The sequence below is a fragment of the Lemur catta genome, chromosome 10 (assembly GCF_020740605.2).
Source record: "Lemur catta isolate mLemCat1 chromosome 10, mLemCat1.pri, whole genome shotgun sequence".
Taxonomy (NCBI): Eukaryota; Metazoa; Chordata; class Mammalia; order Primates; family Lemuridae; genus Lemur; species Lemur catta.
This window is the reverse complement of record NC_059137.1, coordinates 66,332,092-66,347,936: the sequence shown is the minus strand read 5'-3', so window position 1 is coordinate 66,347,936 and position 15,845 is coordinate 66,332,092. Positions and strand designations below refer to the sequence as shown.

The 15,845-nt window shown below is 46.8% G+C and overlaps 1 protein-coding gene across 1 annotated transcript in view; it reads left to right on the top strand.

The window, feature by feature from the left end:
• TRPM3 (transient receptor potential cation channel subfamily M member 3) overlaps window positions 1–15,845 on the top strand; it is a 504,274-nt gene that overhangs the window by 474,023 nt on the left and 14,406 nt on the right. Inside the window, exons 23-24 of the mRNA XM_045563926.1 lie at window positions 12,842–12,992; window positions 13,112–13,311. Of these exons, the coding sequence (XP_045419882.1) occupies window positions 12,842–12,992; window positions 13,112–13,311 (351 nt within the window). The remainder of the gene's footprint in view (window positions 1–12,841; window positions 12,993–13,111; window positions 13,312–15,845) is intronic.

Below are 15,845 nucleotides of genomic sequence, written 5' to 3'. Positions count from 1 at the left end.
GTTGAGCAAAAGTGGCCAGAAAATGTTCAGACTAACTGCTGGCTATAGTTTGGGGTCGGGTTTCCTGCCTCGAAAAAGGTTAAGGTGCTTAAGGAGTGGCGGATTTGGCCTGTACCTAAGCTTATTGTTCTTGCACACAGCAGGTGCAGTGAACTGTCTGTGCTAAGCAGCAACCGCTAAGGAGTTTAGCTGCAGTGGGGAAAGCTGGGCTTGTGCTCTGATGTCATCGATAAGAACCTTGTTCCCTCTCCTAAGCCTCATACTGTGAGGTTTTCAACTACCTATAAAGGTTGATTTTGCTCAAATCAGATTAGAAATCAGCTTTCCCTCAGCAGACTGCTGTGTGGCCAATAAAGGCAGGACAGCTGTGTGCGGGGGCGGCTTGAAAGCAAACCTGAGCCTGGGCACCCACTGCCATTAGCGCTCCCTTTCCTCAGGGGAGGGGGACGTGAAAAGCAGGCTGCACAGGACCGAGATTCAGCCGCCTTCAGTCCTCCCACCTGGGGACCCCGGCTGTGTCCCCTTCCATTTAAGGACATTGAAGATCTATCGGGAAAAATAGAAGTAATGAAGCAAGGGCTTTCTTAGTACATGAGAAAACATCAGGCAGGAGATGGAGGGAATGAAGAGGAATTACTCAGTTTCTGTAATAAGCCCAGTAAAGGATTACAAGAAGTAATAATGCCTTATGGATGTAAGCTTACCTCCGTGGAGCCTGATTGGGTGCTCTGAGGTCCTTCCCAAGCTCTCCCTGCCCACCCCTTTGTGCCCTTTCCTCTCCACCCCCTCCCTGGCATTGCTTCAGAGGGGACCTGCTGGCATGCACAAGACACAGCAGGCACGCTTCGCTTCCGCCTCTGGGCCTCTGCCCCAGCAGGGCCTACTGCCTAGAGCACCCTTTCCCCAGAGACCCTCTTGGCCAGCTCCCTCATCTGAGACTGGAGTCTTTATTCACATCTTGCCTTCTCAATGCGACCTCCAGCCCCCACCTCCCCACCTGCGATCCTTCTTACCCTGTGTTCTACTCTTTATTTGCTCCCGTGGCACTTACCACCTCCTGACAGCTCCCTTAGCTTACTTATTATGCTGTCGTCAATTTTCAGTCCACCCACCGTCACTGCCACCATCCCTTCCCCAGCGTACACTGTCTAAGGGCAGGGAGCTCTGATGTTTTGCCCACTGAGGTATCCTGAGCACTTAGAGCAAGCGGTGCCTGGCACGGAGCAGGGGCTCCATAAATACTTGCTGCCTGAGCCATGAGGGGAGCTGGGCATGTGTCAGCGTCACTCTTATCATTGTTTCTGTTACCGTTGTTACATCAGGCTTAGAGGTAAGGACACTGGGGCTCAGACACATCAGTGGACTTACCCAGTTGCACATAGATGGCAAAGTGCCAGATCCGGGTCTCAAACTGAACCTATCCAAGGTTAGTGCCTGTGTCTAGTGACTTCAAGGAATAACAAGGTGAATCAGTTGCAGGTAGTATCAAAACGGGAAATGTAGGATAATGTAATTACTTAAAATACCCAAACCATGGTGATCCGCCAAGTGCCCTTCTGATCCTTTCCCTCCTTCTGTGCCCCCACCCCACTTCTCCACTTGATCAGCATCTGAGTTTATTATTTTTTAACAGATAAATCTGTCAAGATGAAAATGTTTATTTGTTTCATTTTCATTGATGTATGTCAGTGTTGCTCTGGGAAAGCAAACACTGTTAGTCCAGTGTACAGGGTGTACTGTCACCCAGCTATTTCACCGTAATGGCGGTGTTCATATTCAGCATACAGGTGGACTCGTATTCACAACACGAGGGCCAACAGCCTCTTAGGTTCCAGGCAGAACATGGACTGGATTCCTTGCTGTTGGAGGAGCATCAGTTGAAGTGAGGAAAACTCGAGTTTTAATAGGAAACAGGGAGGAGTGGGAAGGGAGAACAGAGCTTGGGATCCGGAGGGTAGTGAGGGAAGAGGGGCACAGAGGGAAGGGTCCGCAGATCAGACAGATCAGAGCTAGGCATGTGAGCGGTGAGCACAAATGGGTTTCCTGCATTGTCACCTACCAGGGGATTTGGAGTAAGGTCAGGGAACCTGTGTTTGCTTATATTTGTGTTCCTGAATATTAGGGACCACATTCATGGTTTCTGTAGAAGCCCTGTAACCCCTTGGGCACAATCCAATGGGAGTTGGTGGGAGCCATGGATTAGTTCTTTGGAGCTGGTACAGCTTCGTGTCCCCGGATGTGTGTCCACACATAGCTAAGCAGTCTGGCTCACTGAAATGATCCTTCTAGGCACAGAGAGCCCTGATGTGAGATTGCTGGTTTCTTTTTATTAGACAGCCTCCCTGGCTCTTCCCTCTTCAAATATCCTGAATACCTTAACTATGCATGGGTTTCTGAAAAATCATAAACCCCATCTTAAACAAAAACAAGAGGCATATTCCTTAGTATGTGGCGTGAGGCTAAAGTGGTGTGGGCCACAGGGAAAATCTTCCTCGGTCAAGACAGTGAGAATGCAATTGAGCTCGCCCCACCTGTGAAGGAAGGGGCACCTCCTCCTGCCCTCATAGCTCTGACAGGCGTATTGCTGCAGCTTGAGGAGCTGTGATGAGACCACCACAGTCAAGAATTGCAAGGAGGTGGACAGCAGCACAGAAATCTGGAAGAGTACATTATTTATTTGACGTTTTCTCTGCAAATTTTTTTGTTGTTTTTGGTTTGAAGAAGAAAATAGCTTACCTAATCCTATTCAGTTTAAGCGGATATCAAAAGGAATGTGTAATGATGATGACGAGGCAAACCCACAAGAAACTTGTGAGTTAAACAGGTTTTATTTCCAACCTCTCAAGCCTGCCCTGAGCCGCCCCCTCCCTCCTCAGTGCCCCCACCCCCAACCCCCAGCATTCCCAGAGCTCTGGGTCTCTGCACCCTCTGAGGAAACCACTCGGCAAAGAAGCTGATTCTAAGGTGTTAATAACAGTGTCCTCCACTAGAGGAAAAATGTTGATTGCAAGAAAACAAAGCCACTCAAATTAGGTTAAAGAAAGACTGTAAGCATCTAAGAGGAAACCACAGAGGCATTCAAAGACGGAAAACAAAGCGTGATGTGAGCTGACTGGGAACAAAACTGGAAGTGGTTTTGGAAAGTCAGAATCTCAAGACACAACCATGCTCATCTGCTTTTCTCTCTACCTCTCTCCAGGCTCCATCCATCAATCGTCTTTCTCTCTCATTCTCTCTTGCTGTCTCTCCCTTCTCCCCCCTCCCTCTCTCAGAGGGCTTCGTTTACTTTTATATGAGCACTGTGGTCTGGCTTTATATTTTATATGATCTTTAAATTAAGTACCTGCCATCATCTAACTAAAGACTCTGCACTTCAGTTTTATCTCTAAAGACAGAGTCTTTTTAGTCACCGGTCATTCAGTGAACTCGCTCCTCCTTGGGCAATGATGGGATCTGCTCCAATCAGCTGTGGCCTGAATTGGGTGGAAGGGGAGGTGAAGAAATGAGAAAAAGGGCTTTGTCCACCTGAAGGACGTAGGGCTGCCTCTTCCAGCTGTGAGAGCAAAGGAAATTGAGCGTGTGTAGCTCAACTCCACAACTCAGTGGCTTAAAGCTATAAGCATGTATTGAGCTCACAGGGCTGTGGGTTGTCTGGATGGTTCTTCTGGTCTTGGCTGGGCTCGATCCCATGCCAGGGTCAGCTGGCCATCAGCTGTTCCAGAATGGCCTCCTCTCAGACAACACAAGCAACTGGGAGCCGAGGTCCCATGTGTTTCGTGCCCCAGCAGGCTAGCTCAGGCATGTCTCGCACGGTGACGGCTGAGGTGGAAAAGCAGAAACAGAAACACTCAAGGGTTTTTCCAAAGTTCTGTATGGGTCACATTTGCTAACATCCCGTTGACCAAAGCAACCCACATGGCCAAACTCAGAATCAAGGGTCAAGGAAATAGATCCCACCTGTTCAGTGAGAGAAACTCTAAAATTACCCAGCAAAGGAGCTCAGGAACAGGGAGGGGAGAGAAATTATGGCTATTAACACTATCAATCTGCTACATCATGGCAGCAAACTCACTGACGTGTACAACAGACTAGGATAGATATATATTCTTCCCCAACAAGATTTGCACAAAATCTTGCTGATACTAACTCTTGATACAAAATAATGAACTACCAACGTTGGAATTTCGGAGCTCTCTTCAAATAAATGACAATTTTGTCTGTAGGTAAAACTAGATATATAGGATAGCAAGAACAGAGAACCAAGGTAACAGAGGGAATCAAATTCTCTCTCCTTCTCTTCTAGAACACACCACCCCACCCCATCCCACCCTGCCAACATCCAGCAGGCTTGTGACATCCTACTTTCTAATTCACTGGATTTAAAAATGAGACATTCAACCTAACAGTGTGCTCTGAATAGCTCAAAGCTGAAACTCTGTGCCAACAGTAGGTGGGCCGCAGGCTAAGATGGCCCTGAAAAGTTAGAGGCTCCGTCCTTGGTCTCCTCTGTTCCCCAGGTGGTGGCTGGGTTCTATTTCATGCAGTGGGGCTGAGTTATTTGTTTGCTTCTCTTCCAGGGGTGGAAAGAGAAAGGCTTCTACAAATGGCCTACAGTTCGTTCCTGGGATAGATGATTCACTTTGGGGATTACTCAAGTTTTTTGCACCTCTTCATGGAATATCTGGAATAGACAGAGTTTAGAGATCATCCAATCCAGCATTTCCCAACCCTTAGTCAGTCACATACCCCCATTCACTGTTTTGTTAGCTCTGTTCTACTCCTTAATATTTTTAGTTAAAAATGATTCATTTTTTTAAAACTCAGTTTATTAAAAATTTATATTATGGCCCTAAGTTGCAAATCAGCATCATTTGACATAAAAAGGAGATAACCATAAAATAAACAGAATGAAAACACTACATTATTATGAAATTCTAGCCAGTGCTTGAACCTTCAGCCTGCCCTTACTTTCCTAGAAAGGGAATTTAGCAAACGTGAAGAAAGTGGCACAGAGATAGTATGTGCAAACTGACTCTTTCTCCCTAATGGAGTCAGGAAGATCAAAAGAGGCTTGACAAGGTCATCACTTTCTTACTACCTAGTTCAATGTTATGTAACGCCCTGTTTCTGTGTCCTAAACTCATCCTGGACTTCCTGAGCTGCTCATCCGTGTTGGATAAATAGGATAAATGTCAGATATTCAACTAAGATATTTATTCCATTGCCTGTGATTTTGAATAAGCTTTTGAGACATTTCTTCAGACAGGGCAGGGGCCCTCTTCAAGAAATATCTTTCTTTGTCATATTTTTAAGGATGATGCTGATTATATCAGACATTGGCTGGTGTTTCATTTTAAATTTCTCTTATTGAAAACAAAATGGTGTGCGCATTTAGTAAATAAACATTTCTTTTCTGGGCGTATCACAGGATAAAATCAAAAGGGCAAGCATCTCATTCTTTGGGACAGAAGTACCCACACCTGATACCCGTTACATGAACCTAATTTCTTTCTCCACACTCAGAACTCCAAAGTGTTCCATACGCTTGTCACTTCATCTGAACCGCTCAGGCCAAGTTGCTTGTGTCGACGGGAACAAGAAAAAGTCAGGTGTCTAATGAACAGTTTCTACGTGTGTCCATAATTGAGAGATTCCTCTCAACCCCATGTTGGCTCTTTCCTCAGGGGTACAGAGAAAAGGGACTTAGTGGTTCAGCAGGCTTGTGTGACATCCTGATTCTCTTCTTCCTGCCTCTGACATAGTGACAGAGATACTAGAGCCTTCTGAGCCTCGGTTCTTCATCTGTAAAATGGGAATAACAACATCTATCATGTCAAGATATTGTAAAGATGAAAATAAGTGACAAAAATAAAGCTCCTAGCACAGGGCTTTGCATGTAAGTATGCAGCAGGGGGTCACTAGTATTGTTACACTGGCAAGGCCACGTGAGGTGGAGTGGAAGACACACAGACTGGCAGGTCAGAGAGAGGGTAGCGCCCGTTTCTGCTTCCTTCGTAACTGCATCTCCAGTGCCAGTTGCCACTGGCGCATAGCGAGAACTCAGTATTTTTTGGACAAATGGAATGGTTCTGGTATTATCCCTTAGCAGCTGTGTGATGTTGGGTAAGGCCTTCCACCCCTCGTGCATGGTTCTTCAGTTGTAAGACAAAGACGATGCATCTCTTACGGGCTTGGTGGGAAGCTCAAACGCGACGGCCAAATGTAAAGAGCCTGGCATGAAGGTCGGCCCTTCACATGCTTTCCTCAGCCATTTATTCCAAATCTCCACTCTTCTGCGCTTTGGAGGATCCCAGAAAAAGGAAAAGCTAGGATCAACATTTTCTGGAGAAGCACCGTTTTTAAAGCTGTCTTTTAGAATAGGCAGTGGGCAGGGTCCTGGGGCCCAGGGTGTATGTGGGAGAAGCCCACAGCCCTCTCGGGTCAGTCCCTGGTCAGAAGTGTCAACATCTCAGAGAAGCAGGATTTTGACCCTTTTTTGGTTCCTGGGCAACTGTCAGGGGGTACAGATCGCGTGTCCCCAGGCCACATGGGCTTGAGGAGGATCCTGAAGAGAGGGACAGAGGTATCCTCCACCCCAGCCCTCACAGTCCCATTCTAAAGGGGCAAAGAGAAAGGCCCCATCTTTTGTGTCAACTTCAGTTGCTTGGTTGTGCTATGAGAATTTTCATCTTGAGAAAGATTCTGAGGTCACATCTTGGCTCAAAGGGAAAAAAGAATCAGGATTAACGGGCAGCGTCTGCCACGGATGCAAGGTGGGGTGTTGTGGCTGGTTTGCTGTGGAGATTTACACGGCAGCACCCAGAGGGAGATTGTCTACAGCCTTTGCCAAAGACCAGGCATATTGCTTTAACCTTGGCAATTGCCAAAAAGCAAAAACGAACAAAATCTATTTTTTCCCTCTGTCATTTTTTTTCTCTCACAGGGGCCATCCTATATTGGCAAGTCGTAGTGGCACCTGATGAGGTCTTGAAGTCAATAGGAAAATAGACCCTGACCCAGTAAAATGGAGCAGGTGTAACACTCACAGAAATGCCTGACAGTGTAGGCCATGCGTATAGGGTGGGGAGCTCGTGCCTGCATCCAATGAAGCAAATATTTATCGAGCACCTACTATGTGCCAGGCATGTTCTGGAGACTGTTTTGCTTAGTGAACAAAAGAGACAAAAATCCTGTCCTGTCAGGCTTATATTCTAGTAAGGAATGCTGTTTATTATCCTGTTGTTATTATGAAAGCTTATTTGTGAAAAAAAATTCCAGCCCTTGAAAGGCTGCACTCCAAAACCTCCACAACATGTACGGGGAGGGCTTTCTTACCACCATCCACATAATTCGGCCAGATTGTGCCTGCACAGCCTATCAGTTTGTTCCAGAGCCCAATCATCCATTTCTACTTATGAATGCATAATTAGCAGAAACAGTACTTCCAGCTTCCTACGATGCAGTGTGTCGCTGTGACCCCCATCAATAAACCACAGAGAATCTGAACCTTCAAATGTTTGATCCTTTCTAATTTGGCCACAACTGCATAGACGTAGGGTTCCCACTCTGTACCTGCACCCCACCTGGAAGCTCCATGGCTTAATCTATCTATGACTAGCTTCTAGAATGAGTTTTCTTCACTTTAGGGATAGCTGGCTGTGTCTGGATGCCTGACCAAAGTTTCCTAATTGTATTTACCCTACTAATTAGATAATAGGTCAAATCTGCAGCCATAGTTTCCGAGTCAGAGACCCCAGTTGGACAAAACGGAGCTGTATCAGTGTAGAGCTCTTCAGCTATGATTTTATGATTTGGGGAGGAAGGGGAGCAACAGTGGCCTCTGGCTCCTGAAACACTGACACTCATTTGACCTTGGTTTCAGGTCACATTAAACACCCCAGGTTCCTTCCTCCAATCATTCTATGCTATTCCAAGACTCCAAATGCAGTCTCTCAGGAGTGAGGTGCCCAAAACATGAACATCTGTTATTACTGCTGGCCTGTGGACAGGGGCTAGAGGTCAGGGCAGGCGGGGGTTGAGGGGAGGAATGTGACTGTATAGTCAAGACTAATGGCAAAAGACAGAAACCAAACTCAAATTAACTTAAGGTAAAAATCAGTTTTATGGTTTGTATAATATAACTGAAGAGGACTGGTTTTAGGCATGGCTGGTTCAGGAAGCAATTTCTCTTCTCTGTGATTGAGTCAGTCTTGTGCAGGCCCTCTCCACTTGGAACCTTACATTGCACTGTAAAAAGAGTTTCTCTTTTGTGTGTGTGTGTGGGAGGGGGGCAGGGTCTTGGTCTGTTGCCCAGGCCATGATGCAGTAGTATCATAGCTCACTGCAACCTCAAACTCCTGGGCTCAAGTGATCCTCATGCCTCAGCCTCTTGAGTAACTGGGATTACAGGCACATACCACTAATTTGAGAGCTGCTCTTCTATATTAGTTCCAGCAAAAGTCCCAAGGCTGATGCTCAATGACCTTGATTGGTCAGGCTTGGATCACACTTCCATCCCTAAGCCAATCACTGCAATTGGGGTAAAACACAATGATTAATCTTCTCTTAGATATAGAATTGGAGTTCATTTCACCCAAACTTCATGGACTGAGAGTGGAAGAGGGGGTGGTTTCACAAAGGAAAAACAGGATGGGAAAATACATACTAGGCAGGTGGAACCAGCCAATATCCACTAGAGGGACTCTGCACTGACTGTCACCAGTAAAGAGGCAGATGACAACATGCCACTTGGTATGAAGTGGTAGTGACTATGCATTTATGAGATCTGTCCAGAAAGTATCCAGCCATTGTTAACATAATGAGAATAGTTACATGGCTGGATACTTTCTGGACAGATGTCATACTTCTTGCCAGAAGGCTGGGAGAAAAACCACCCAAATGTCAGGTCCCAAAATCATGGAAGGATGAGGCACAGTAGAAACCACCAGCCCATATGTTCCTAAACATCCATGCATGTGCCATCTTGGGTGCCTGTCCCTGGGGCATGAGCCCCCAGATACTGGTGTCATGATAATCCAGATAACTTTCTCCCCATCTTGAAATCTGCTTCTTTCCAGGGCTTTAAGGCACAAGTTCATCTTCATCAGTGGTAGATATCTGTAAGTTTGAATCATAGCACTTTCTAGTGCAAAGGATGCCATTAGGAGCCATTATAGAGCAATGTTTTGCACTAACTGCTGCATATAATGTTCACTGCTTCTTTGCTGATATTACCAAATGAAGGCTGTTTCTTAATGATTCACTTTTATTGCCATTATCTCTGTCTCAGGGATCATCTCATTCATATTGCACTTGTTGCTCTAGAACCTAGATGTTCCTCAGGCTAGTTCTGACCACTCAACGGTTGTGTGGCCAGGCTGGAGAGACTACAGCAGCTCAAACAACAGTGCTTTCTCAGAACCCCATCCCAACTCGCATCACACAACAATGCAATGTTCTGTTCCCTTTCTGTCCCCCCTCCTGAATTGTGAGTTCCTTAACAGCAGGAGACGTCTATGATTCCCAATATGCCCTGTACTCAGCCTATTGTAACACTCAATAAATGCTTGTAGAATAAGTGCTATGCTTAGTGACTGCAAAACAAAGAGGAATAAGACATAGTCCCCAACCCTGAGAAGCTTCAAATCTATTAATTATAAAAATAACAATACTAACAATGACATCAGCTAATGCTGATTGAGTGCTGTGTGCTAGGTACTGAACTACGTGCTCTGCATGCATTATCTCATGTAATGAACTTGACAGCCCCATGGTATATACGATTACTAACCCCATTTTACAGAGGAGGAAGCTGAAGTTCACAAACAAAGCTGAAATCAGATCATTTGAAAATGGTAGAGTTGGGGTTTGAATCCGGGTCTGCCTGATTATAACGCATGTTCCTAACCACTGAATTAACACCACCTCTATAAAGGCAGGATGAGTAAAAGGTGGGGAAAGCTGGAACAAATTAGTACCCCCCAAATTGGCAGGCAGTTCCCAGTGCTGACATAAAATCAAATCTTCAATAAAGGTATTAAGCTGGTCCAATTCTTCAGCTGGTGGGGGCCTCGGAGGAACTGAGCAGACAGCTTGCTCTGAAAGTTCATGCACATGGGCATGGACCACTTGAAACCAGCAAGCACCTACTGTTCTCCCTGGTTTCCCCTCTCTGCTGGGAATAGGGGCCAAAGTGGAGGAAGTGTCTGCGTGGCCTTCACTCAATATGGGATCAGAAAGAGCAAGATGGATGAGTTCTGCCTCTCACAAGTTTATTTTACGTTCTCTCAGAATGGAGTCGAGAAATGGAGATCAGGGACCACATTTGTAGAAATTGAATAAGCTTTGTAATTTACTTTGAGCAGTTATGTCTGCTGCTTTTGTTGGCTTTCCCATAGAGATCTGAGCAGGAGCCAGAGGAAAGGGCAGACTAGAGGAGTGACCAGCCCCCCAGACAGGCCAGAAAGAAAAGGGTAGAGTAGGTGGGGGGAAGCTTTGCAGAGGAGAGGAAAGCACAGCAAAGCTTCCATGAAGCCTGAGGCCAAGTGGGTAGCAGAGGCCCTGAAGTCTGGTGGAGCCAAGGGCAGGATTTCTGGAAAGGACCTAAGGAAGGAGCCAAGGACCCCTCAGAGCTAGGACTATCATGCCTGTGCAGATACGGGAAACGTCTGTTAGTGTTCCAGAGCAAGATTGAGTCCCCATAATCTCCTGTATTCATTCCCCATTAATCATGTTTGGATGCCTAGGGAGGTGCCATGTGTATGTACTGAGCCAGAGGATGGGAAATCTTAAAGAGCAATTTCCCCACTAGGGAGTCTTGTGTGGGATGCAGATGAGTAGATCAGTAATGGCAATACGGTGGGAGAGACTCCCAAAGGGGCAGGCAGAAGGTGCTCTGGGATTGTAAGGAAGATACCTACCGCAGTCCTGGCTGGAAGGGGTTAGAAATCAGAAGCCAGGTGAGCATTAAAGAATGAGTAGGATTCACCTACTCAGGCAACGCATGCAGGTGGGAGCAAGGTATCAGAGGGGTCTTTTGCAAGAAGAAGAAGATGGTTCAACATCAGGAAGTAAGAGAGAACGTGGCATTTCAAGGAACTCAGTCCAGTTTGTGCTCAGAAAGAGGTGGGAAGTGGCAATACATGGCACTAGGTCAGCCACCCTCAGAGTCAGGGGCCTCGGTCACTGGGTGTTCCTTCCAAAGGAGGAAACGATCAGGACCTCTTACAGTGCTATCCTGGGGGTTTAGTGCCGCAACTGGCAATAATAAAAAAGATTCCTGCTCCTCAAAAACACCTGATTCCAACATCCAGTCATCTTGCTGTCCAAACCAAAGGAAGCACTTTGGCCATCTGTTTCTAGCCATAAAAACAGAGCCTTGGTGTCCTGACGTTATTAAAACCCTCATAGGCAGAGAAGACGAATTTTGGGTTTCAGAGCATGTCAAAAATTACATAATTTTTCCAGCCTAATTCTAGCTCAGTGGGCTCCACCTTCATGGCAACTTAGAATTACCTGAGGAGTTTAAAAAAAAATGCCAGTGCCTGGGGCACCCTCAGAGATTCTGATTCATTCGTCTGGAGCCGAGCTGGGCACTGGGATTTTTTAAAGCTCCCCAGGTGACCCCCCGGGCAGCCGGGGCTGAGAGCCACTGTGGAGTGTGCAGCCTAGCAACGGAAACTCTGCTGGTGAGCAGGGAGTGGACTCCCCTTGCCAGGTACTCCAGCTGAGTAGATTCTGGGTCAACTTTTCAAACCTTCCTGGCAGATCCTCAAAAACAGCCTGTGACAACTGCTGACACCTCTTGGCGCTCCTCCTCACTCCCCGCCACCCCCTGTAACAGGTAGACACAAAGGACCCTGTTCTAAAGCCAACATGAGGGGCTGGAGAAGCGGGGCTACCTCACCTCTGCTTGGCACCTGAGGGGCACATCTGGCTCCTGGAGCCACACTGTCTGTGCAGTACTAAGAAGCTTTGTCAAGGATATTTCCCCCTTGCATTTACGCGGAAACTCCAAGCAGATCTCATTAGCACATTGCTCACGCTCACCCAGTCCCACACATCACCTTCCTCCTCACCCCCACCTCCAGATATTTTTCCCCCCGTTTGCCCATTTTATCCACTGCAGTTTGGTTTTGTTCCCTGTGCCCCAAAAAGCACATTTTTGGAATGGAAATGCTGCTGGCGGGTAGCGGGTGGCCGCGGGCTCCGTGGTCCCGCTCCATCACCCCTCATTGCCCTCCTGGTGAAATCCCATCCATCAGGCGCACAGAGCGACAAACCCTCTAAATGCTTCCCAAGGCGCTGCCCTGTGTTGTTCCTTCTGCACTGAGACAGCAAATCCTTAGCTCGGAGCTCCCAGGTTGTTTCTTGCAGCAATTAACAGCTGCCCTGGTGTTAATTCCCAATCAATAGCCCTGCCATGCGCTGCTCTTACAGCTGTCGGCCTCCACAGCACATTTTGAAAGTAACTTGTGGGGTGGCGAGCCTCTCTGCAACTTGGGCGCTCCCAGGAAAGCCCTCACCAGGCTTCCGAAGGACACCAAGCGCCCCTCGCCCAGTGCAGGGGCCTGGGGACAGGGTGAGTGAGTAGGCAGCTCCACCCCCTCTTCCTGTCGGATGACACCAGGGGGAGACAGGCAGAACCCAGGCCCCTCTGGCCCCTGGAGGTATTCATGAAGCTTTCATTTTTCAATCTCGGCTTGTTTGGAACTTTTTTGTTTGTTGGGAGATGGCTGTATTTTTCTTCCATCTAAAACCCTCATTCCAATCAGTCTTTTCTTTTTTTCCCCAAATCGAATAGCCACGGTTTCTCATTTCGTGCCTGTGTTGCTTCCTCCAGCTCCCTGCGGACAGAACGAGACCCGAGAGGATGGTAAAATCATCCAGCTGCCCCCCTGCAAGACAGGAGCGTGGATCGTGCCGGCCATCATGGCCTGCTACCTCTTGGTGGCCAACATCCTGCTCGTCAACCTCCTCATCGCCGTCTTCAAGTGAGTGGATCCTTCTTCGGAGGCCGTGGGGTGGCCGGGGAGGCCGGCGGGAAGGGGAGGGCTGATGCTTCAGAAAACAGTGGATTTCCTCACTTGATTCTCTCTGGTCTCTACTTCAGCAATACGTTCTTCGAGGTAAAATCGATATCCAACCAAGTGTGGAAGTTCCAGCGGTATCAGCTCATCATGACCTTCCATGAAAGGCCAGTCTTACCCCCGCCACTCATCATCTTCAGCCACATGACCATGATCTTCCAGCACCTGTGTTGCCGGTGGAGGAAACACGAGAGCGACCCCGACGAAAGGGACTATGGCCTGAGTAAGCTTCAGGCGACAGCCCGGCCCCCCGCAAATCTGAGAGCCCTACCCCTTCCTCCAGGCAGTCACGCAGGATCGCGTGTGCACTGAGTTCTTCCTGCCTCCTGCAGGCTGCACGTGGTGCTGAAGATGTAGGAAGGGGAGGCAGGGTCTGCCTGCCTGAGAAACAGTGTTGGAAAGAGGACAATAGAGGCTGAAATCGAGCATTCTTAGCCTCATCTTTCTTAGGAAGATACAGCCAGTCTCTAGCAGGGCTGTTTTAGCACCTTCATAGGTTCTACGTTTCTTTCTTTTCAGAGATCCCCCAAATATATCAACCATATTAATGTGTACCCGGTGCTACATTATACAGGGTGTCCCAAAAGTTGCCATCCAGAGGGGAAATGGAAAATTGAAGCTAAATGTACCTTTATTTACAAAATACTCATTACAAAAGTTTTCCTTTTGGGGTACCCTGTATATAACTCAAGTGTTGTCATGGGTTGAGTTATAGGTGACTAAGTTGATTTTCCATTATAATTTCTGGACCTATCACTTTTTCAGGTCTTAAACATTTTCCTAAGCTTTAGGGGTTGTGCCTGTATGATATCATGGGGAAACTGGTCCTGTTTTCCATTATTCAAAGGACAAGACAGAAGACCTTCCACCATCCACCTTCTAGCCCAGGGTTTCTAAAATGAGGTTCTACTGGCATTGGGGTAGAACAATTCCTTGTTGTGTAGGATTGTCCCACACATTGCAGGAGATTTAACAAATCCAGCCTCCCCACCATAGCAATACCCAGATTCTTTATAGACATTAAAATCGGAGAGTTGGAGAGAGCTGGAAATTCCAAAATTCACTGTCCCATCTGAAACACAAATTTAGGCAAATAGAAAGCTTGGGGTGGGGGAAGGATGATCTATGAGATAAACCCTGTGCTTCTCAACTCGGGAACCTCGGCTTGTGTGGAGGAGCCTGGGCTGCTTGGCCGGGGGCAGGGGGACGCTACACTGAATGACGCCCTGCAGCGGATAAGGTGCTGAGGGTTACCTCTGGGCCCAAAAGGAATTTAAAATAAAGTATGACTTGTTTAGCTCACTTATCCAGAGAGCTTAGGAAGGGGGTGGCTGGAAATGCACTGCAGGAAATAGGGTGGTCCAGAGATCCACTTCTGCACCAGTGCCCACGCCCTTGCGGAAGGCATGAGAACCCGAGCAAACCAGACACCGGGTCAGCAGGGGGCCAGCTCCATAGAGCTCTAGTTCATGGTTTTCTTGTTGTTATCACCAGTAGTAACAATAAAAGCATTGCCAGGTCACTGGCCCTGTGAAAGAGAGGAACAAAGTGTCAGCTTTCTCAGAAAAATATTTCAGAGCTGGAGCTGGGTCAGAAAGTGAAAAGCAGAGGCAAGGGCCCTGCATTGTATTAATTAATCAAGGAAAGTGAACTTTTCACTGTCTATCTGTAGCCTTAATTGGAAGAACCCAGGGCACTGCCAAATTCTAGCAGAGCCTCAGATAAAAGCACTTTGAAATGCAAAATTTAATTTTTATTGCAAAATTTGACATGTTGATGGAGTTATTTAAAAAAAAGAAAAGCATTACATATAGCCAAAGAAGTTAAATGAGACACTAATTAAGGTGCAAGTAGAGTAAGTATTAAATATACTCCTTTTGGTCCCAAATATAGCAGTAGCAGGAAGGATTCTGTGCTTTAGGGGCCTCTATAAACTGCCTCTCTTCACTTTCTTCCCTCCAAGTTAATGCTCTGTGTAATTTCATGACCAAATCTCAAGAGTCCCTTGTAGCATTGCTGTTCCCCACCTCAGGAAGCCTGCCATATTTGAGAAGAGTGGTCTGACTTCTGTTATTTTCTTTTCTCTCACCTGATTTTACATTCCTATCTTCCATGCCCCAGGCAAACTCAGACCAAGGCCTCAAAGCAAGCAAGAGCAGTCTCGGGAAACAAAATCCCTGAGGGTCTAAAATACCCGGCTCCAAACATTTGGGACAATCCCTATGGCATCTCAAGGGTATAGAATTACACGAGGGACCTGTCCCATTTATGGTTTTTGTGAAGCAGCTCTCTCACCCTAACCCTGATTTATAAACCATTTAAAGATTCAACTTTCAACTGGGCTCTTTCTACTGCTGTATCATTTATGAATTAGTTTACCATCTATTAATAGAAAACCAGGCTAACAATAACACAAGGAAATAAATAACACAAAGAAATGATAGCCCAGAGCCCAGCAATGCCTCACCAAAGTCAAAGACCTAGAGTCCTTCTATTTTAAAGTGCAGCTATTCCTTATTGCACTGTCTTGTTTCATGGTCACAAAATAGCTGCTGCACCTCCAGTCATCACATTTATGTTCAAGGCAGGAAAAAGAGGGGAAGGTGGGAAAATGTAGAAGGAAGCAACCACATCTCTGTATTTTGTCAAGAAAGCAAACTCTCTTCCCAACACACCACCCCTGCAGCAAACTTCTCTTGTTTCTTGACCCAAATTGTGTCTCATGGTTGCTGCTAGCTCCAAAGGAGACTGGAAATG